General features: G+C 39.7%; 1 protein-coding gene across 3 annotated transcripts in view; it reads right to left on the bottom strand.

Moving 5' to 3' along the window:
- Window positions 1–23,365, bottom strand: part of ELMOD1 (ELMO domain containing 1) — a 736,789-nt gene that overhangs the window by 339,326 nt on the left and 374,098 nt on the right. For 2 of the 3 annotated variants that reach the window (XM_044072606.1, XM_044072607.1), the window contains exon 9: window positions 8,243–8,266. The exons of the other annotated variant lie outside the window; for it this stretch is intronic. In XM_044072606.1, coding sequence (XP_043928541.1) covers window positions 8,243–8,266 — 24 coding nt within the window. The remainder of the gene's footprint in view (window positions 1–8,242; window positions 8,267–23,365) is intronic. 3 annotated transcript variants of the gene reach the window in all.

Here is a 23,365-nt window from a genome sequence, read left to right as displayed (position 1 = left end):
CCATGCACCATAAGTCACCTCCATGATGTACTGATAGTAGACTGGGCCTGGGCAATAATCTGACACATCTGCTTATTGACCCTGAGTGCTGCCTACAAATCAGGGACCAAATAAGATATTATTGTACAAGGCCAAACATTCTTAGTAAGTTAGGGAAAAACAGCTGATCACACACTTGCAGATTAGTGTACACCATCTATAAGTATGTATAAGTCTGGAAAGAGCTGCTATTTTCTTCAAACACTGCTGCCAAGAACTGTAAAATAATTTCATACAAAATGGCAGAATATTCTCTTTACTTTGCAACTTTATCTCTCTCTGCACAGTGTACACAGCCACCAAAAGCTCAGCACTGTTCGCTGGATCCAATAAAGGCTGACACAATACAATAGAAATATCCAATATCAAGACCTCAACAGGATTTTGAATCCGAATATATTTAATATAACAAAAAGCAAAAATTACCAAGATTAAGTGCTTTCATTCCTTACAGGGAACTTCATCAGAATAACACTTTGCTCTAAAATTACAAGTTAAATACCTTCCTTAATTTTCTAACAATTATGCAATTACCTATTAACTTGTAATTTCACACCATATCATTTAAAACTGAAACCAATGCCAATTTAAAATACTGTAAAAATGTAAACTTAAAATGTGTTTGTTGTACATAACTGCTATTGTATTTTTCTTTTTATACTTTTAATGTTTTAATGTTTGAGAAACTGTTCTTGCTTCAGGAAGGTCTTTGTCTCAGAGTGCATGGCGTATTTATTTGGGATGCTGGATAGTTCTTCTGTGTCAGGTGAAAGTGATGATAGCAAGTACTGTAATATGCCAACTGCATTTATTGCGGAGTCCAGCAGGGATCCATTACGTGACAGAGTTATGCCAAGCCATCTCAGGGTGCCTGCATACTACTTGGTGTGCCCTCGTGTATATCACAGCCATATATTTCCATAAGGCTGTTAACTTATGTACAGGAAACTCACATTTTTTATTGTCTGAGAATGAGATAATGGGACATATGTATTGGACTGTAGATTTAAAGGTTAGTCTGGCATCTTACTAAAGTGTGCTAACCAAATCCTAACACTGCCTCAGCCTGTAACCCTTAATCTGCACCTTACCTTAGAAAAAATCCTTTCCATAACACTACCACTACATACAACAGGCCCAGACACTAAAACATGCACCAAAAAATGCATACAACACAAAAGCTACAGTCTTACCTAAGCCTTGCCCGTCAATACAAACACACACCCCAACCATTACATCAATCCACTTACCTCTGTCTACTTTCTGAACTGTCAGTATTTTAACTGCACCCATATATCTCACATACAAATATATATATATATATATATATATATATATATATACATACATATATAAGTACACTGGCATGCACATACAAGGTGTGTGTGTGTGTGTGTGTGTGTGTGTGTGTGTGTGTGTGGCTGTGTGTGTTTCTGTGTGTGTGTGTGTGTGTGTGTGTGTGTGTGTGTGTGTGTGTGTGTGTGTGTGTGTGTGTGTGTGTGTGTGTGTGTGTGTGTGTGTGTGTGTGTGTGTGTGTGTGTGTGTGTGTGTATATACATATATATATATATATATATATGTATGCTATATGTTTACACACACACAAACACACACACACACACACACATATATAGATATATATATATATATATATATATATATATATATATATATATATATATATATATACACATATATATATACACATACACATATGGGTCTATATTTAGTTAGGGGGTGTGGGGAGCAAAGCCCCCCCCCCATATTGGTGGGCTTAATTTCCTTTGGGTTTAATTTTGGGTTTTTTTGGGCCAATTGATTACTTACCTGGAGTTGGAAGTTGGTTTTCTGGGACATCAGTTTTCTGTGGTTGTTGGCATTCTCGTCTCAGCATTTTAAAAGTAGACCCATATACACACACACACACACACACACACACACATATATATATATATATATATATATATATATATATATATATATATATACATATTTATATGTATATGGGTCTCAGACATTTGCTCGAATGGGCAAAAGTCTGAAACCCAAACAGGCGGGCATACTTACGCGAAAGTGCTTTTCACCGAAGAAGCACTTTCGCATAAGTATGCCTGTTGCCGAGGCCGTACTACGGTGCGATAAGGGAAAATTTCCTTTTCCCCACTGTAGTGCGGTCTCGGAGGGTGAATATTAAAGTAGGGGGGTGTGGGGTTTTTTTTTGTAACATGCTTTAACGAAAGTGCGTTTTCGATAAAAGCACTTTCGTTAAAGTGTGTTCGGTTGTTATGGATTTGGACGTTTTCTCATTTGAGGAAAAGTCCTTGATCCACACACACATATATATATATATATATATATATATATATATATATATATATATATATATGCACATACACATCCATTTCTTCAGTAAAACACATAAAGGGCAAGATTATCAAAGTGCTCAACAGGTGTCTCAACTGTTGCCCACCCCTGGGCAGGATGATGAGGCTGTGGCACCTCACTGGGGGGAGATCTAATTCTCTCTCTGGCAAGTAGCATGGCCTTATTGCCCAAGGTGTCCCAGCTGGGGCATGAGCAGGTGATGGAGGCCACAGTTGAGAAAGCATTGGAAGGCACAAGACCAAGATCAATTGTTTCTTGGGAGTAATTGGAGATTCATGGACCTGGCTGACCCTGATTGTCAGCACGCCAGAAGAAGCTGTGGCTCAGAACAGTGGCTGCTCTGATCTAGCAGCTAGTGATGGATCACAGTATTATTCCTCTGGGCTGGGCTGGCAGATTTTATGTTGTGTGTCTACATCATCCTGTGCCCTGATTGGTGTATCCCCTTCCTCATGTGTCACACCCTTTTAAACTCGATATGTTCAACCCTGCCCATCACTGTTCGTCTGCATCTGCTTGTCTCTGTCCATCCCATGTCTCTCCATCCTGGTGTGTGCCACAGCAGAATGACCTACCATCCTTTCTGTCCATTCTTTTCCTGTCATCCTTCTCACTCTTCCCTTCTATATCAGTAAAGAAAAGGGGATCCTATCCTGCCAAAAAATGATTACCCCACCCCTTCACCATCCCAAATACTCCCGCATGTTGTTCTTCTGTGTGTCCCGCTACTTGCTTCCTTCCTTTTCCCTTCTTTTCTATACACCCATTTCCTCCCCTTTACACATTTTAGATGTTCATGTGTTCGGATACCATAGTAGTGTAGCTGCAGTTAATGTGCTGCTACACATCTTTGTGTGGCCCTTTAAACTACCCTGCCAAGAGATATGCCAGCACTTGCAGTATAGACTTTATATATACTGCTTTATTTAGAAATGCATCAAAGTGTGTAAAGTAGCATCTTCTGTTCCCATAAAATTTACACAAGGAGAAAGGTGTCCTCGACATGGATTGTGTCTTGCATTCCTGTGTATATCTTTCACCACACTGATGGGTCAGCTTCCATATTTATTGCACTGCTCAGGTATGCCCTTGTAACAAACATTTTGCTGAAATATAATATCTTGTAACATTTCCATATTCTTCTACACAGCCCACTCTATGTGCATTGAATATCTTTCTCTTTGCTTCTGAGCTTATCTGCAGCAAGTCCAGATGGGAAGAAATAGTTAATATGTTTTTTTTCTTGCTGTGTGTGTTATATTTTTCTGATTCTGTCTACCAACTCTATGAAGGCATCATCCAGTCAGACAGTCCGACAGGCACTTAAGAAGCAAGAGTAAGGAATATTTTATTTCAGTTGCGCATTTCACCGGCAGCAGAACCCTTTCTAACATACCGGTTTTAGGGTACAGAACTATGGAGTATGTATATATTCTACATAAGCCCATTGACTCTTACCATATGGAATTTTAGAAAGTCCATCTGCCTGACTGAAAGAAAGCACATTATATGTACTTCTTCAGAAAACTACACTGCTAAGAAATCATTACACACAAGGAAAGAATGAGTGTGTGCACAGTCTCCTATTTGTGGCCACAAGGGGTCTGTACTTTGATTAGCAAGGAGTTAGGGTCTGCATTACTACAACATGGGTTTGCACATTGATTAACAAGTGGTTAGTATCTGCACCGGTGAAACAGGAGCCTACACAATGAATAGCAAGGGGTTTGGTCCAGAGGTAGGTTCATAGCCAGGTATAAGGTGAGCTGTCCTTGCAGAACAAGGTGAACTTAGCCATTTTCCCTTTTCATGCTTGCATTAACCTGTACCATCTGGTGTTAGATTGTCCTCAGACAGTTAAGAAATCAAAGAAAGAGCTATTGCCACAAAGCCATTCAATAAGAATGCCTGTAGTAAGCAAAGAGCAGCAAGAAATTACCGCAGCAAATGCTTGTTCATAGGTAAATGCTAGCCTAGCTGCCCTCGCATGCCATTTTAAGCTTAGCCAGTTTTCCTTTTGGTGCACAAATTAACCTAGGCTATGCCATTTGGCTGAAGACTGGCTTTACCCATCCCATAACTGGGATCATACCACAGGTAATTTGAGGGAACCCATACATGGGAAAAAGATTTCAGGAGGTGCATCTCTCCAGTGGTGGCACTGTGGGCCGTCCTGGGGTAAATTTGCTGTTTCCCATCCATAGATCCAAGTTGTGCTTGAAATCGGAGAAGAATGAGCTTTGTTTTATGTGCTGCCATTTTACAAACGGTCGTTGTGCTTGAAAATGGAGAAGAATGAGCTTTGTTTTATGTGGTACCATTTTACAAACAGTCTAACAAAGGTGGCCACTGGCTTGTTATGTGTTATAATATCAAGTTAAACAGAAAGCGCAAAGTACACAAATAATCCAAAAAGTAAATGGAAATACTGGAAGTATGGGAAGAACAGCGTTAATGCTTTTGCTTGTTGTGGATATTTGTATTCTTGTTCCAGTTCGTTATCTTCATTTTGTCAGCGTTTTTTAAGTGGAGTGAGCTAATAAACCTGTGTTTCATCTGAAGACTTCCAGTATTTCCATTTACTTTTTGGATTATATGTGTTATAATATAGTACCAGGAAATGCATTAGTGATTAATAAATGAAAGGAAAACAACAAGAACAAGTGTGGGCACAGTGATGTCTCAGTGACAGGTGACTTCAATTTAGTCCGTGACACTTTCATTTACAGAACAAGCCCCAGAAGCAGTTCTCAGTCCCAGGCAATGCCACTCATAGAGACCCAGCCTGAGCATGTATTAAATTCTGGTGCAAGCTTTCGCATATTTGAGATGTAGTCTCAAACTCTCAGAGGTTTTACAAGCCAAACAATGACAGCATATCCAGTCTTCCCCTACCCTCGCTCCACCACTTCAGGTTCTGAGACAATACTTCATGTGACACAGTACTGATATTACCTGCAACTTTAGGGGGGATTCTTGGGTTTTTAAAGGTGGAATTCTGAAATTTCTGAACAAATGTGAAAACAGCTTGTGACATGTATTGTGCAACACATAACCTGGCTTAGCAGGACAGGAAATGGGGAGTTTCATAACTCTGTGCTTTTACTGCAGTGAAATCATATCTCATAAATACTGATATAAGTTTTCATGCAGGCAAATTTAAGCAATTACCTCAAAACGATTCACCTTGAAAAGATAATGTCAATAATGACATCTAGGAACATTTAAATGGATAGACAACTACTTGAGTGAGTGCCGACTGAGGGTAGAAATCTGGGTGAAAACTTTCACTGATAGAGGAGTTTTTTTTTCTCTCTACTGTTGTGTGACCTCAGAGTAGGTTTATATAAGTTTGGGAAGTATTGGGGGGGGGGGTCCATTATATAGGGTGAGCATGGAGAAGTGTGAGGGTGCATGGGGGCCTTGCTCCCTGCAGAGGTAACTTTCTTTCAAGGTTCACTCAAAGTTGTTTCATACTTTTTTTTCTATTGACTGCCACTCGATTAAACAGTTGTCAGTCAATCAACTAATTGACATGAATGCATCACAACCTATCTGGATACAAAAAGATAATTTCTGTACAGCAAGTGACTAAAAGAATCTGATCCATTTTGCATCCTGCTGAAGTTTACGTGTACCTGTACTTGATAAAACAAAACAATGATTTTGCACCAAATCCAAGTATTTAATTTCCTAAGCATTTTTACAGCCTGTGTTAAAATATGTATTTAAGAGATGAGTTGAGGGGGTGCAGCCACAACATGGAATAGTATAGGGGTGTTTGCTCTTACCCAATCACTTGCAGATGGAAATCTATGTGCCTATTGGCCCCGTTAGAGTTCAACAAACTTCTTGTCTTAATTTATGTACAGATTTGCTGCTTGTCAAAAAAAACTGTCCCACACTCTACCATGTGATGCAAATTTTGACACAGCCTAAGGTATACATTTATTTATTTTAAGCTGTTTTTGAAATGCAAGAAGGAAAATATATAAAGCCAATGATTAAACACAATGTATAAAAAAACGAATCTGTCACACGTGTAGTGCATAAAACTGAGTTTTCAAACGATGGCTTTACCTCTATCACAGCAAAGACCGTCTCTACTGATTGGTAACAACAATCCTGGCTATGGGCTTTTCTGTTACATATTAGCCTTCTCCAAATGACATCAGAGTGCTGACGATTTACAGTTCAACCTACTTGCCTTAGATGGTAAGATGAGTGCAGCATGGGTAATACATACAGACAGACTGCAAAGTAACAATAAATGCCAGGAAGCTGAGTCAACTCCAATTGTTATGCCACTTCACTTTATTCAGAGGGGTACAGTTCAACATTTACTTCCACTACAGTGAAGAGATAACCATGACTGGCTTTGTTACAATCCTGACTCCACACAAGTGGTAATAATTCCTATTGTGTGCCAGTCTTCAGTCAGAGTAACATTTTCTCCCATCAGAGCTGATGCCTCATTCCAGAATTCCCTTCTTACAACTACACATGGCCCTGTGAGATACAAAGTCACCAATACTGGAAGATGCTAAGCAGATGTTACACATTGCCCTGGCCTGTGCATCCCAGATAATGGTTGGGGCATCAGCTGCCCCAGTGTGTTTCACCACTCCATTTTCCAAATGCAGGCTTCTTCAGGAAGCTTGTTAATGATGGTACCTTGTCTGATACTACTATCTACTTTGCAACCAAAAGTATTGTGCTTCAGCGTGCTGTTGAAGACCCAGCTAATCCATGCACCCAATGGCTCCTCCTCCCTTATGCAGCAAAGAAAAGCAGTAGTTACAAGGGTTGCCAATTCCAGATGATACCTGGTTATACCTACGAAAGTACTGGCCCCTTCCTCACCATGCCATTGGCAACACAAGCAATTTATTTTAAATGCATTATTCAGTTAAACGTTTTCATTAACAACCAAGAAGCAAATCAAACATCCAGTGATTGTATGTATTGTCAATGTGAATTTCATCATCTTTTACATCCACTTACCTATAAGTCTAATTCTTAATTCTTTTTTACTCCTGCTGTGGTGTATACTTTAGTTTTCTTGTAGTGTAACATACACACACATTGAATAAGGTACACGTTATAATTTCTGTCATCTTATCAGCATGACAGCATTCATATCTTTACTCACATAAATGGTTAACACCCAGCATATAAAGTACACATCCGTAAAAGTAAGCATCAGTATTTCTATCAGCTCACATTATGAATATCAATAATGAAGGCCTCTGCGATAAAAATAGGGATGAGAAAGTCATATAAAATCTAGTTCCTGTTTTCATCTGCTTCCAGAATGTTCCAATTTACTGTGGTTGAGCAAAAATAAGTAATAGTTCTACAGACTATCGCAGTAAGACCAGAGAGGAGTGAATTAGCTTAAAACAGAAATTTAGGTTGACACTAAATCAGTCATCATCAACCTCTGATTTAAAAATACCCAGTTCAGAAATGTAGGACTAGATTATCACAAGCAAAATATACTTATGTGATAGGTTCAAATGAGAGACACAAACCATTTTCATTTCCAGTGTAGAGCAGTATAATTATAGATCCCATCTCTGCTGTGAACTAAACATAAACAGCCCTACATTGTGGAAGGTACATTATGCAAATCAATGAAACTCTCAAAACAGTTATTAAATCATAATCACAAATAAATCAAATTAAAAAGGTAACATAAATGACCAAATTAAGAAAATATAGAAAACATGGTGGTTAGTGAATAAAAATCATAAAATAAACATAAAAGAATCAGATGAGGAAACAAATGAGCAATCAAATAAAAAAGGATGAATACCTTAACTCTTCTTTGGTGATTTCCCTTTAATGTGAAAAGAAAAAGTAAAAAAATTCTAATAGCAGAAAAAATATTGCATTCAACTTAAAATATATGAAAAGGTTATGAACAAATTTATTGTTAATGCTTGTACATTTTTTCAGAGAAACAAAAGTAATGTATGGATGCCTACCAGAGTTGATCTTTAGTGTGGGTCGTCTGATGGGATTGAGGTCACAAAGCAGCATTGTGCCACCAGATATCAACTCCATAGAAGACTTCTGAATAATACCATCAATGGACTCCATTAGCCTGGTTATGTGTCAGTAAATGTAAAACCAATGGTTTAAAAAGAAAATCTGTGCCTCTTAAGTTAATTCTTAAGAAACTGGTATTTTCTACATTTAAGTCCAGAAGGTTCTACATGGCGGCATTTCCTCGCTACAGTTCTTTCTTGGGTATTCTCCAATTTCAATCCAAGAATGAAGCAACAGAGAGAGACACAGCAAAACTTAAAAAAAAACTACAAATTCTCATGAAATGGGGGGAACGGGGGAAGAAAAGGAAGGAAGGAACTTTGGTGTACTACCCAATAACCTTTTAAAGTTTACTGTTACAGTAGTTAACTTCTGTCATTTTTCTTTTATGTTCAATGTTACTGCAATTTGCATTTCATAAAGAATAGACATGTTCCAAGTGGTTATTACCAGGATCATCAATACTTGCAAAACCCACTTTGTACAAGTTTAATCCAAAGTTTTGTAAACAGTTAGACAGTCACATAATCAAGGTGAAACAATTTCAGATTATGTCACCTGGCTTGTAATGATAATGGGTTTTTCTGTCCAAACTTAGTAGATAGCAGTAAGGCTACTGAGTGGGCAGCATATTTCTAAAAGTACTTCAGAGAATTAGACATCGGTTTTAGTGGAGAATGATTTTTTCTCAGTTTATCAGTAACTGATGAATTTCCTTCCAGCCACCGTTGCAGTATTCTTAACACATGGGATATAGCCCGCAAGGTGACCCAATGTCTGGTCAGTGTATACCAAAGCTTTCAGATTGCCATAGGGTACACCGTACAACACTAGTACACTCCTCGTGTAGCATAGAGCATAAAAGGGATGTCCGGATGTACCCTCCTCAGAACTTCTTTGCCGCCAGTCTGAATGCCATCCTTTGATCATCAGTCTGATCACCAGAGTCATTGTTGTGTTGCACTGGTGTAACTTGGCTCAGATAAGTGCCCTGTTGGAGTGTTTTTCCTTGTTTTTGGTTGCTTTGTTTACATTTGTGGTTAATGTCATCCAGAAGGGGAAAATGCAATTGTGGGAGACAAATTCCCCATAAGGATCACCACTAGCAGTGTTTGTTTTGTTTAGGGGCTGCTCATGACCATACATCTTGCACTATGTTTTAGCCCTTTGTCCCTAAAATGCTCAGAAGTCACCTTTCCTACCACAAAATTTATCTAGAGAATCAGCATCTTAAACACTTAGCTCAGGGCTCGATGGAAGGTGCTTCGAGGCCTGAAGTACAACTGCCAATGAAGAGGAAGCCCAAGACTGCTAGGCTGGATTCTTTGGCTGCACCTCCCTTATTGGACATCTCTCAGGCTGATGAAGGCCCGGAGGTTTGCCTGGTTCCAGAGTCGGATTCCTCTGATGTGTCAGGTTCAGAGACTGGTATGGATTCAGCTGCTCACATGTTCTTGGAGGCCTTGCAGGCATCTTTCACAGACATCTAAGGGGAACCATGGCTTGTGATTACGGAAGGGGCTAGGGGTATTCTGTAGATTTTAGTGAGGGCGGAAGTGCCGGAGTACAGGCCTCTGTCTGGGCATTCTTCCCTTCATAAGGGAAATGTCCATTTAAAGAAACAGAAAGCAAGGCATTTAGTTCCTGCTCCCAAAGACCCTCTGAGTGAGTAGCAGAATTTTACTCCAGGCCTGTTTAAGGCCCTTATGGCTCTGAAACTACCTCAAGGGGTCTCTGTTCCAGCTCCTCCTTGGTCACTTTCCCCTGCCAAAAGGGTTAGAGATCAGGATTTCTCGGATGAAGAGGTAGATTGTGATGAGGACTCCTTGGCCTACTCCACACAGATTCCTTCTCCTTTAAACTATGGCTTTGAGGAGGAGGGGATTGCTCTCAGGTGTCTGACGTGCAAAAGAGATACTATGAGCTCCTTCAGAAGGATTCCCCTAAACCCTTTGCTATACCTCCTGTTTTGCCTGTGTTTTTGGATGCCTTTTCCTCTGCTTCACAGACTCCAGATTCCCAACCCCCTGCCCCTAAGAAACCTGACGATTTCTATAAGGTGCCAGGGGACTGCAAACATTTATACAAGTGACCTTCTGCTAATCCCTCTGTAGTGTCTGTGGCTTCTGATAAGCTTTCTAAACTACTGCCTTCCACTAAGCTTCTTCCCTGTCATAAGGACAGTAGGACTATGGAAAGACTGGGCAAGAAGATATACACTTCTGCCACCCTTGGCTTCAGAGCCATTAATTATCTGACTCACATGACTAAGTATACTTGCCAACTTTTAGCTGACCTTCCTGATTCTGAGGTTAAGACTTCTGCCTTGTCTCTGTTGGGGGCTTCCTCTCACGTACCTATACATTCCATTAAGTGGAGTTATGATGCAGCAGATGCTTCTTCCAGAGGTGCAGCTTCTGGTTCTGTACTGAGGAGATATTCCTGGCTATGCTTTTGATCTTTGCCTGATGACATTAAGGCGAAGCTGATGGATGCCTCCCTAGATATCAAGGGCTTGTTTGGCACTGTTGCTGTAAATTTGTTCGAGACCCTACAGGAAAAAGGCAAGGAATTGCAGGATCTGAAACATATTTGTGTTTCTCCTGTTCCTAAGTTTCAAAGGAATTATCCTTTTAAGTCAGCCTTTGCTTGTAGGCAGTCTCGACCAAAGAAAAAAAAATTAAGAGTGGAGGTAAAAAGAGTTCCTCCAGGTAAGCTCACTCAGAGTACTCCTGTTTAGAAGTAGCCCTTTCCTGACAAAACAGGGCCTGTCTGACTACCACCCTCTTCCCAGTCACATTCCTCTTTCCCTTTGTCTGTCTCTCTCTTTTCCTCTTTGGTCACACATCACCCAAGACTCTTGGCTCCTCTTCATCATTCGCCTAGGCTACTTCATGGTTTGGAAATCTCTTTTTCCCTTCATGGGCATTCCTCAACCTCCTTAAGACCAGTTACATCTCTTTCTAGAATTTATTCAGGAATTCAGGCTGAAGGTACCATTCAAGAATTCCTCGCTGCCTAAAGAGGGAAGGGATTTTACTCCAGAATGTGTCTGGTTCCAGAAAAAGAAGGCATTTGGAGACCCATTCTAGATGCTTAAAGAGGAAAGGGATTTTACTACAGAATGTCTCTGGTTCCAGGAAAAGAAGGCACTTGGAGACCCATTCTGGACCTCTCTCTCACATAAACACCTTCCTTAAGATGCCTAAATGTTGAATGCTTTCACTTCAAACCTTGTTTCCTCTCCATCTACCTCATGCCTTCCTTGTTTCACTGGATATCAAGGATGCTTACCTCCACATTCCTATTCATTCCCTTTTCAGGAAGTTTTTATGTTTCTCTGTTGCTTCCTTGCATTTTCAGTTCTTTGCTCTGTCCTTTGGGCTTTCTACTGCCCCAAGTGTATTCACCAAATGTCTAGCACCTGTGATTGCTTTTTGCAGACCTTAGGGAATTCAGATTTTCCCGTCTGGATGACCTCCTATTCCAGGCAACCTCACCAGAGGTTTTGTTGCAAAATCTCCAATTTGCCTTTTCTGGGGTTCACTATAAATTTCAAAAAGCCTTCTCTGAGTTCTTCTCAGGATCATGTGTTCCTGGGGTGCATGACACAGACAGTGCCTATGCTGACATCTCTATCTCTTCCAAAGGTTCAGACACTCATTGTTTACTTGCAGAATTTTCTTCTCCTGCCCTCGATTACAGACAGGGAATATTTGAGAGTTTTACAGTTTATGGCACTCACCACTCCCATGCTCCCTCTAGCCAAACTTCACATGAGGACGCTCCAGTGGTTCCTAAAATTAGTGTGGCAACAGCATGCACACACTCTAGATTTTCTAGTTCCTCTTCTACCCTGCCTAAAGAAGGAATTGCAATAGTGGATGCAGCAACTTCCACTAAATCCAGGCCTTCCTGTTCATTCACCTCTCCCAGTACAGGAGTTGTTCACAGATGCCTTAGGTGTGGGATGGGGTGCAGCTCTTGGCTCCCTCAAGGTTCAGGACATTTGGTCTCCTCTTCAACAGAAGAAGCATAATAACATCAGAGAGATGAGGACAGTGCTGATGGCTCTGCAAACTTTTCATCCCCTCTTCTCTCCAGGACCTCTCAAGGTGTTCAAAGACAACATCACAGTCCTTTGATATGTGAACAAGCAGGGGGATGAACTCCTACTTCCTTTGCCGCTTGGCTCCCCTGGTTTGAGATCTTGCAGTGAAACATCAGCTGACCCTTCATGCAGTGTTCATTCCTTCAGATCAAAATTCAGTGGCAGATACTCTGAGCAGGTCCTTGACTCAATCCCATGAATGGGTGCTTCACAGGGATCTATTTCTGGAAATTGTCCACTCATGGGATACTCAAGTAGATCTATTTGTCTCCCCATGAACAAACAGTTTTGTGAAAGGGCCCCAAGTCCTGTGGTGTGGAAGGTGGATGCACTCTCATTCTCATGGAAGGGGATGTTTCTGTATGCCTTCCCTCCCCTTCCTCTTATTCTGAAAGTCCTGCCCAAGATTCAACAGGATTCTACAAAAATCTTGCTGGTGACTCCCTTTTGGCCATGGCAGCACTGATTCCCTCTTCTTTTCCACTTAGCCAAGGGCCATCACCACAACTTACCTCACAGGGTGGCCCTACTCACACAAGACAAAAGATCCCTCATCCATTCTCACTTGTCTACTCTTCAGCTGACTCTGTGGATGACAGGACTTTGATTCCACATAGGCACCTTTTTTCTGAGGATGTGCTTAGGGTCCTGCAGAAGGCCAGGAAGCCAAATACCAGAAAATCTTACTTATTCAAATGGAAGTGGTTTTCTATTTGGTGTCGTTGAAGAAACCTAGATCCACTTACTGCTGTTGTCCTTTGATTCTATCCTAGTTGTGTGAATTGCGCAATGCTGGTTTGGCCTACTCTTCAGTTAAGTTTCATTTATCAGCTATTTCTGCTTTCCTGCCTTTATCTCCACCTTTAGCTTCTACATTTGAAGCTAAACATTTTTTTAAAGTTGTCTTTCATATTAGATCTCCATAGAAGCCTGTTCCCCCTCCCTGGGATCATAATTTTGTCTTGAAGAAATGACCTCAGGCTGCATTTGAGTCTGCTATCTCAGCTTCCTTGCAACATTATTCCTGGAAAACTGTTCTTCTGTTGGCCATTACTTCTGCCAGACAAGTGCCTGAGCATCAGGCTCTTATGGCTTGCCCCCCTTTTCTTATTTTTCATAAGGACACAGTGTCCCTGAGTACTAATGCTTTTTTTATGCCTAAGGTGGTGAATGAGTTGCACTTGAATCAGTCTACTCAATTGCCTACCTTTTCTCTTCTCAACAGTCTTCTAGTGAGAGGATTCTTCACATCTTAGATGTGAATGAACAACTCAGTTTTTACTTATGTAAGAGTAAGACCATTAACAAGTCTGATCAGCTTTTTGTTTCTTTTCACCCTAGGTCTTTAGGGGGTGGCCGTTTCCAAAAAGACTATTTCTTCTTGGATTTCTAAAGCTATTTCTTTTTTGTTATGTTCTTCATGGTAAAAGCCCTCCTCGTCCTGATAAGGCTCATTCCACCAGAGCTGTTGCTTCCTCTGGTGCTTTTTCAAGGGGTTAGACACTAACTCCATCCTTGAAACAGCTACTTGGACTTCAGTGCATACTTTCACCAAACATTACAAGCTGGATGCAATATCTAGAGCTAAGGCTGGTTTTTCAATGGGGATTTTGCATGGTTTCATTGAGAGCTCTGCTGGTCCTTCCTTGGAAGGGCATAGTACAGTTGTGTAAAATCTCACCATAATGGTAAATGTCGTTCTCTTCACTGCTGCAGTATTCACACCCACCATCCATCCCCCTAGTACTTTTCTTTCTTCTGGATGTATTGTTCACATCTTCCTTCCTTGGACTGGAGTTCCTGCTGGGGCTTACAGTTCTGACAGGGTACATCTGGATGCCCCTGTTATGCCCTACACTATGCGAGGAGCATACTAATGACATATGGCGTACCCTATAGCAACCTAAAAGCTTTGGCATACTGGCCAGATGTCAGGTCGCCTTGCGGGCTATATCCCATGTGTTAAAAATGCTTCAGCAGTGAAAACAAGGACATCAATCGTTATTGTAAGATTTTACACAACTGTACTTTATTTAACAAGGCAGAAGAGATGCATGAACCATACGACCATATCACTGATGTGAAGACGTGCACAAACAGAGACAATTTGACAAACAAATTGCTTGAAAAAGGACATTAGAATTGGTGCAAATAAACATCCCAAAAGTACTGCAAAGAATAAGGTATAAGTGACCCAGAAAGAGAGACAAGAACTTTAAAGCCCTTGGAATACAGGAAAAAAAAATAAAAGAATCAAATCACACATTTTATTTCAAGAAAATAATTTCACTGATTGCAGAAGGTATTAAAATGAACTTTAGTTTTACACTCAGAAAAGTGATTAAAAAAAAAGAGTACGCAAGGCCTTAAATTATCTACAAACAGAATAAGCTAAGCGTCATGTCCCAGGCCGAGTTATAAATCTCATAATGTATATCAGTTCACAAAACATCATCACTGGTGATGTGTGGTATCTACACAGATAGCTAACAAGTAGTAACATCATCAGATCTTGATCATAGCTAAGGTAAAGCTTAAAAAGGCATAACAAAGAGTGCAAGACCAAATACAGTCACACACAGGAAAGGTTCATTCGGAACATAAATATTTAGGCTGCTCAGGTAGTTGGGATGGGCAATGTACTTGACATGAGAGTTTACTGAAGACATCAGTCTATTTTACATACAGCTAGATGCTACTCTTTTACGAGCTATATGCTGTGCTTCAAAATGTGTCCCTCATAATAATCAAAATGGATGAGATACCAATGCTTTAAGTAGTTCCATGAAGAAGCAGGTGAGACTGCTTGCATTTATAACTAATCAAAGTCGCAAAACCAAATATGTTAGGATGGGTACAGGCAAGATAGCAGGCTGAGGCATAGATCTCCACTAGGACAGAATTCTACTCTCTAATTAAATTAGTTCTTCTGTGTGGAGACACATAAAAACAGATCTCAAAAATGTGGTGATACACAGAAGAACAGAAGGTTTAATAACACTTTATTACTATAAATATTATGAGGTTTCCAAATACAAAAATGTGTAGATGGGCAATGGAAAATTTAAGCTCCCTGATTATCTCTTAAAAGAATGCCTTTGTGTCAGGATAACATACCAGTACATATCCTCGGAATCAGGTATGTGCAAGGCAGGTATGGCGCAAATTAAACTTTTTTAAACTTACTTTTCTCTTCTGTACCTGCTGATCACTGAGTCACCACTTTGGCCACCATAAACCTACTCATTCTCCTTTATGGGACAAATGCATGGATGCAGTACAGCTGTCATCAACGCAGCCATGAGCAGCTTTTACCTCAAGCCTTACTATTCCTTGTGACTGCCTAACAGACGTCCAAAAGGGCATGCAGGTAGGTAGTGTGAGAAATTAACTATCCACTTCTTTGATTGACATTACTAGGAAAGGTGCTTTTCAGACACCAGAGTCCATACCAGATACCACAGACACAGCACGCATGGTAGGATATGCACCTCCAATCCACCCCCACCCCCACCCCCCAGAAACGTGAGAAGACCTTGTCATCACTCTCCTTCCCCAGCTGGGTAGTGCAAAGCCTGGGACACTAATCATACCTGGATCATCTGGGCTGTAGTCAGAGCTTCACCCCACTATGTCAAGGAGTTGGCCTGTAAGACCGCCACATCATTACCATGTATTATTTATCCAGAATGTACACATTCAACTCAATGACTAGAAAAAAATACAGTTCTGTTAGCACTTAGGGTAATAATTTAATGTCAACAGAGACTGATGGCAGGTTAACATTTGTAGGACTGATGCCATTACATACCAGGACACCACATTAATGTTTTGAGCATTCATTTGATAGAAATTATTCACAAGTAACCTGACAACCTGTGGGTGTTGTGTTGTTCATTTAATAATGACCTTGTTCCTTCAATAACGCATTATGTCTCTAGACACCACTATTTCTCCTTCTGGTGGGCAAGCTACCTTTCAGTTTGCTGGGTCAATCACCTAGAATAATACTGCAGGTTATCTGTAAGACTTACCCATCCCCACTGAATTTAACAATGATGTTTTACTTCTCTTCCTGGAAAAACTAGCCTTAAGAATGGACACCACCCTGCATACGAATATTTGCTGAGAGACTGAATAATGGGAAAGTTAAAGTCTTTATAGAAATTATTCTGCCAGTATTTGATAATTTTAAATTGACTTTATTTTCATCAACTTAATTATTTTGTTATGAATGTCAGAGCCATTTTTATTTTTCAGTAAACAGTGTGTAAAAAACATCAGTCTAAAAGCTGTAAACTACTAACCTTAGACACCTTTTAATGCTGAAGTGTGTTAGGTACTGCAAGGAAGGGTAGAAGAGGAACAGTATTATACTGAAAGATAAATAAATGAAGAAAGAATGGAAGAATATATTGAAATAGGTCTACTTCAAAGTGTCGAAGGCCGACAATATCAAAGCTGATATTGTTGGCACCAGATTAGCGAAAGCAAAAAACACTGAACGTTTAAATGGAAATCTCTGTAAGGGGAGATTGCAAAGGTAGGTTTTTATTTATTTTTGTTTTTAGGCATTTTTTTTTATCTTTTGATATTTCAGAATTCGAAGATATGGTGTCATCCATATCAGATTCGATATTCTGAAACTTCGATAAGATTATATAGACGCGTTGAAATATGCCTTAGGGTACAATGGTACACCAGGGACCCTGATTTTCCATTTTTTTAATAGGAAAATACCAGTAAATCCTGAATGAGTATTGGAAAAACATGTAATCTGGCATTTTGACCAGCACATTCATTCACTACAACCTGTACTTCTTCTCATATTTATTATTTACGGTACCATTGTCTGACTTCTTTTTGTTCTATACACAGATTCTGCATTCATTTTTCATATATATCAAAGGTACTAGAAAGGTATAATGAGGTCATGGTAAATACCAGAAATTACACTCAAGGTTCATGAAAATAAAATCTCATTTATTTTTTTGAGAATGGTAAACTACTGTCCCTAGAGAACATAAGAAAAGACACCCCCCCCCCTTGCCATGCCTGGGCTCAAAAGCAATTAGCCTGGCAGTTTCATCTTGGTTAGTAATATAGAAATGTATACTTAGCTTGAAAGAAGACTGTTCTATTAGCAATACTGGGAATGTTTGGGAGCTGATATTCCTTACTCAAACACAATTAAATAAAAACACTACCCCTTTCTAGAAACTTCTTGCGTGGAGTTTTTTTTTGAGTATTTCTAACTCAATGGGGAAAAAAATAAACAAACTGCTGTAGGAGTTATGCTTTAATTCAGAATAAATCTAAACTTGACAAAGCTATCATATGGGAAGTGAGAATGTCTGAGTGTGTTTTGGCCAGTGATGTGTGGACCAAAGTTGCCATCATTCGACCATCATGCTGTTGTAAGTAAAAGTTTCTTCATAAATCTGAAGGTTTTACTTCTGACTAGGTAGTACATTCAATAAAACAGATGATTCCTGGATACTTCAACATAAAAGATGTTGATGGAGTATCAGAACCTTTTGGAAAATTATTATTAATGTTTTTTGTTTTGAGTGCTGACCTATACAGATCCTTTACAATCATGACAAAGACCACAGTTAATTGAAAAAAAAAAAATTACAAAAAATAATGAAATATGCAGATACCATTCACAGATAAAATACTGCACGAAGTGCATAGAAACTGTATCTGTTCTAAAGCAGCAAAATGAAAACTATAAATAGACTCTAACAATAACAAGCTTTTTAAATGTTGACTTGAGGTATTGTTAAGGCACAAAGTATAGTTACCAGATAATGGTTTAAATGCAATCATATGAATAATGAGAAATAAGAGAAACATTAAATTACTTGTTCTGCAATTTTTCATGATTTATAAATGTTCCTTAGGTTCTACGAATCAGTTAAACATTAGATTAGAGACTGCATGTTTCAGAAGCTGTGCAAACTGTGCAACAGCACCATTTGGAGCAAATAATTTTTATTTCAACACGGTGGTGGTGCTGCAGTAGCGTTGTCGCCTCACAGTAAGACGCTGTCCGGTTCAATTCTCAGCTAGAGCGTCTTCTGCGTGGAGTCATGCGTGAATGGGCGTACCTTCGTTGAAGGTTGTACGTCAGGGCTGGTAACTCGGCATGTAAAAATCAACTACCAATCATTAGCGGACCGGAGTTCCGCTGTGGTGACCCCTAACCGGGAAAAGCCGAAAGACTCAACAACAACTTTCATGAAAGCATGTCTTAAGTGGCCTCTGAAAATGAGTGGTAATAGATATAAAAGACCATAATTGGGTCTCTTGAGCACAACCAATTTATTGTGACCAAGAAATGGATGTTAACAAATTCACCTCAAGAGTGAAGCTGGGGAAGTAAATTATGACATCCGCTTCGACAACACAATATAGAGGTCTATGAGTAAGTCGCCAGTCCTAACTTACCATGTTTTTGAGACATGGATGCCCAGAAATTCACCTTGAGAGCAAAGATTTTAACCATGGTCATTGATGGGGCTGTTTGATGTAATATGATAATTCTTTGAACATTCTAGCGCCTTATTTAACCAGCAGTTTTTCTTATTTCTCCTCTAACCCTGTTTCTGATTAATCAGTTGCATTGTTAGTCTTCCGATACATGATATACTAGATAATTTTAATTCTAGGTCACAGAAAAAAAATCATCACACTAAAAATTGTTATATGCCAGTATTATAGACACTTTTACGGTAGTATTCATAGTCGGTATGCGAACATGTAAAGCCCATCTGTGATATTCACACATTTGAGCAGTAGGGGCTCGATTCAGAGAGACCACTTAAGCTAATACCATATGGCGCAAAGGAACTTAAACAAATAAGCAACTAATTAGATGCTAATGAGAAATGTTGTAAATCCTTGTATGCTACTAAATCATTCACCCACCTGTTTGTGACACATAGTCATAATTTGACAAGTTTCCTTTCTGTCCATAGATTTGTTATACAAGACAGAATTGTACCTTTTTTTATCTACTTTGCTATTTCATGGTATAAGCTGCTTGTCTTTTACTGAGCCAAAAACTGCCCAGTGGCGCTCATTGACCTAGAAGGCAGAGACATACCAGTAAATAAATTATCATAATTTTGATAATCAGGAGATACTTGACTGGTTCAGTCTGGACAGGTATATTATAAGGTTCTTAATAAGCATGTAGGGTCCTCACTCAGGTACTGAGAGTTGCATGGCCTTCCTACCCTGTGGTTACAAAAGTATGTATAGCCCGGGTCTATATCAGAAGACCAAATGGAAAAAATATCAAATGGTAAAACAGGGAAAAGACCGGTCCTCGAAATTACTATTGTGGGGGCTGCACCCCCCACACACCCCCGCTAAATATATATACCAACTCCGAGATCACACTACAGTGAGGAAAGGGCAAATATTCCAATCTTCACTGGATCGCGATGTGGCAAACAGCACTTCACTGTTTTGCTGTTTGATATTTTTTTCCATTCGGTCTTCTGATATAGATCCATACAGCCCTACTATATTTACCACAGGGAAATTTCAGAGACAGGCTGTGGACAAATTTGTTATTTCTTAGGTTTTTGTCTTGAGGATACTGAGCAGTTCATGGATGTGCTCCTGGCACGTGTGGATTACTGCATCTATTTCCTGGTGTCATCTCAGTAATGAGCCTGGACTATGAGTAGCTATTACAGAGTGGCACATTTCCCCTGAGGTGCTTGGTGCAATAGACTGCACCCATGCTGCAATGAGGGTCTCATCTGGTATATGGGAACAGCAATGCCACAATAGGAAGGGCTATCATTCCATCAACTGCTGGGTAGTGTGTGATGCATGAGGGGGAGTGTAACACCAATGTGTTTGCCCAACATCCTGGCAGTGCACATGATTCCTATATCTGGCACACTAGTTCAATCTTCCACCATCCTGCAAGATAGGATGCCCAATGATTCATAGGTTCATAGATTAGTACTAGGCTAACTGCCCTTTTGAGCCATTTTAAGCCTAGCCAATTATCCCTTAGGAGACTCAAATCCTGCACCTTGTGTTTGTAAGGCACACACCTTAGCCATTAGGCCACCCTCATCTTGTTGACAAGTATAATTTTTTTATCATAAAAGTAATTCTTTATGGTAAAATACATTGTTTAATACTAAACCCCCTTTTCATCCCCCCCCCCCCCCATTCTCTCGCTCTCCTATTTTTTTCCTCAGGTGATGTTGGATATCCACTGGAGCCATGGTTCATGGCACCAGTAAGAAATCCAAGAGGAGTAGCAAAATATAATTCCAATATCACTGTCACAGATCAGTATTGTCACTGATAAAGTGTTTGGTATGTTGGAAAACAGATTCAATTGCTTAGATTAGTCTAGGTGCCCTTCAATATGACCCAGCTACTGCATCCAGGATGTTTACTGCGTGTTGTGTTCTGTACAACATGATCATGCACTGAACAAGTCGTGAAGTAATCCATGCTGTCACTGCAGCCCCCAGTTCTAGTCCTACTATGAATAATGATGACCAGCCGGCAGTACTAGTAAGGGATCCCATGTGGCAGGCTTGTGCATGGCATACTGCTGTACAGGAAAAGAGGTGGTGTCGAGTCCAGAACTATGGGCCATAGCATTCAGGTTAGTGTTTCCTTTCTTGTAAAAAAACACAGAGAGTATGACTGATGCTTGCAGTGATATGTGTGGGTTATGTTGTGTGGTGCATGGTCTACTGTCACCGTTTATCCAACACTGCCTCACATGTTTTTATATATATATATATATATATATATATATATATATATATTTTTTTTTTTTTTTTTTTTTTTTTTTCAGAACAGGCATTCATATTATTGTTTACAAAAGTCATGCCTGACTGCACACTGACACCAGTTCAGTGATGTCATAAGCCATCATATAAGCAGTAATTACATGTTAACTGTTTTGTACAAGAAAATTTGCTTACAGACTGTACTTAAGTATGCACATACTGAATCTCCTGAAATGGTAAACTGTGTTATTTCAATATCTGATTGCTTTGAATTTGCCTTGCATTTTACACACATTAATACCTTGCACTTGAATGGAAAATGCATCACATGCTGTTTTTTATTATGCAATGCACATTCAGTTTTTACTATTAGATGTTAGAAAGGATTTACTGTTCATCAGATTTCATTTCCTCATACACATCAAATTGTGTCCTCAGGGACAGAAATCATCATTTGTGCAGTGCTGAGGGTGAAGTGGCAACAGTGTTTGTTTACATGGCAGGATACTCATGTAATCTTTTTTTCCGCATTTTTGAAGTACTGAGTCTCTTAATAGCATGTAATATTTGTTTTATGTTTTGTGTAACTGCCAGTAGTAACATTGCCAAAATGAAACTTTAAGTACCTGAAATGTGTAGCCTTAATCACAGTAGGTCAAGGTCAAATGTGTCATACATGACATCTCCCAAAGACAGGGTAGGTGAAGGTGCATGTGATCTTGAAGAAGGGCTGCCATGTGAGCTGGATGTTGACTTGCTGCAATCTCATGACTTACTTGAAGCAGGTGATACTTCAAATGCAGACCTCACAGTGCTGCTGGACCAGGACATCAAATGAGAGGTTCTGCTACATGCAGGTAAATGCTGGCATGGCATATACAATTTCTGATATGTTTGTTCCCATCTAGTACTTAAGCTACCATCTTGAGAAACAATGTGATATGCCCCCCCCCCCCCATATCCAGATATTATTCCATCTTCTTCTCCTTCCAAAACTGACTCCTATTTGTGTCTGGTAAGTTCTCACTAGTGTACAGATTGAGGCAGACATGGGTGCTTGGTGCACCACCATGGTATAGATTAATATGATCCTAGCATTTTCTCTACTCTTTGCCACTTCCATGTGCTGGAAATCCTAACATCCTAACATGTGCCCTGGAGTGCTCTGACCACTTCTAGCTGACTCTGTGTGTCAGTGCACTGAGCCTTAACATTGTCACAGCACATTTGCTGCTGAGCAGGCAATGCTTTATGTCTTTCTTGGGATAGCTGTGACATACTTGCAAAGATGTTACTGTGGACACTTATCTCTGAATTTCTTTCATCATCCAGATAATATTCCTGTATATCTGGAGACACTGGCTTTGAGGTGAATGGGTTTTCGTCCTGTACAGACTGTACTGTAATGTCATCACTTACCCGACTTTGTGATCCACTGTCACTTCCTACAAAGTTACTGACATTGTGGGATGTGAGATCGTGTCATTAAATTTGACAACTGTGTGCCACTTTTCTCTGGCTGTCTCATAAATATAACTATGTTATCATCATCATCATCATCATCACTATCATCATAAGCTATTCTGCTGCTGCTAGCCTTTAAATGTATTGACATTGTGAACTATTGCTTTTGCTGCTGACCCTATAAAGAATTAATTTGAAAACATTACTGATACTTGATTGCGCAACTGTATGCTTTGTAATGAAGTGTGGAGGATACTTACCATGACAGTCAGTTCAATGTCATTATATTCAGAAGTGGCAGGTTCACCTGCTGAAAGTAATTGTCATGTGTTATAGGGAATAATTCCATTTCAGCTTCCATTCCTCTATGTAAATATGTTACTATCAAATCAACCTTCTTGAACAGATATCTGTTGAAGCTGCGGATGTAGGTAATAATGTCCACACAACCTCTGATTGTGCCAGTGCCACTGTTGTCTGTTTCATAACCATCCCCATGAATGGAGAAGAGGTACTTCTCAACAGGTGTTAA

This window comes from Protopterus annectens, chromosome 5.part0 (assembly GCF_019279795.1).
Source record: "Protopterus annectens isolate FY-2018-M chromosome 5.part0, PAN1.0, whole genome shotgun sequence".
Lineage (NCBI taxonomy): Eukaryota > Metazoa > Chordata > Ceratodontiformes > Protopteridae > Protopterus > Protopterus annectens.
The sequence above is the reverse complement of the archived record's forward strand: the minus strand, read 5'-3'. Positions and strand labels throughout refer to the sequence as shown.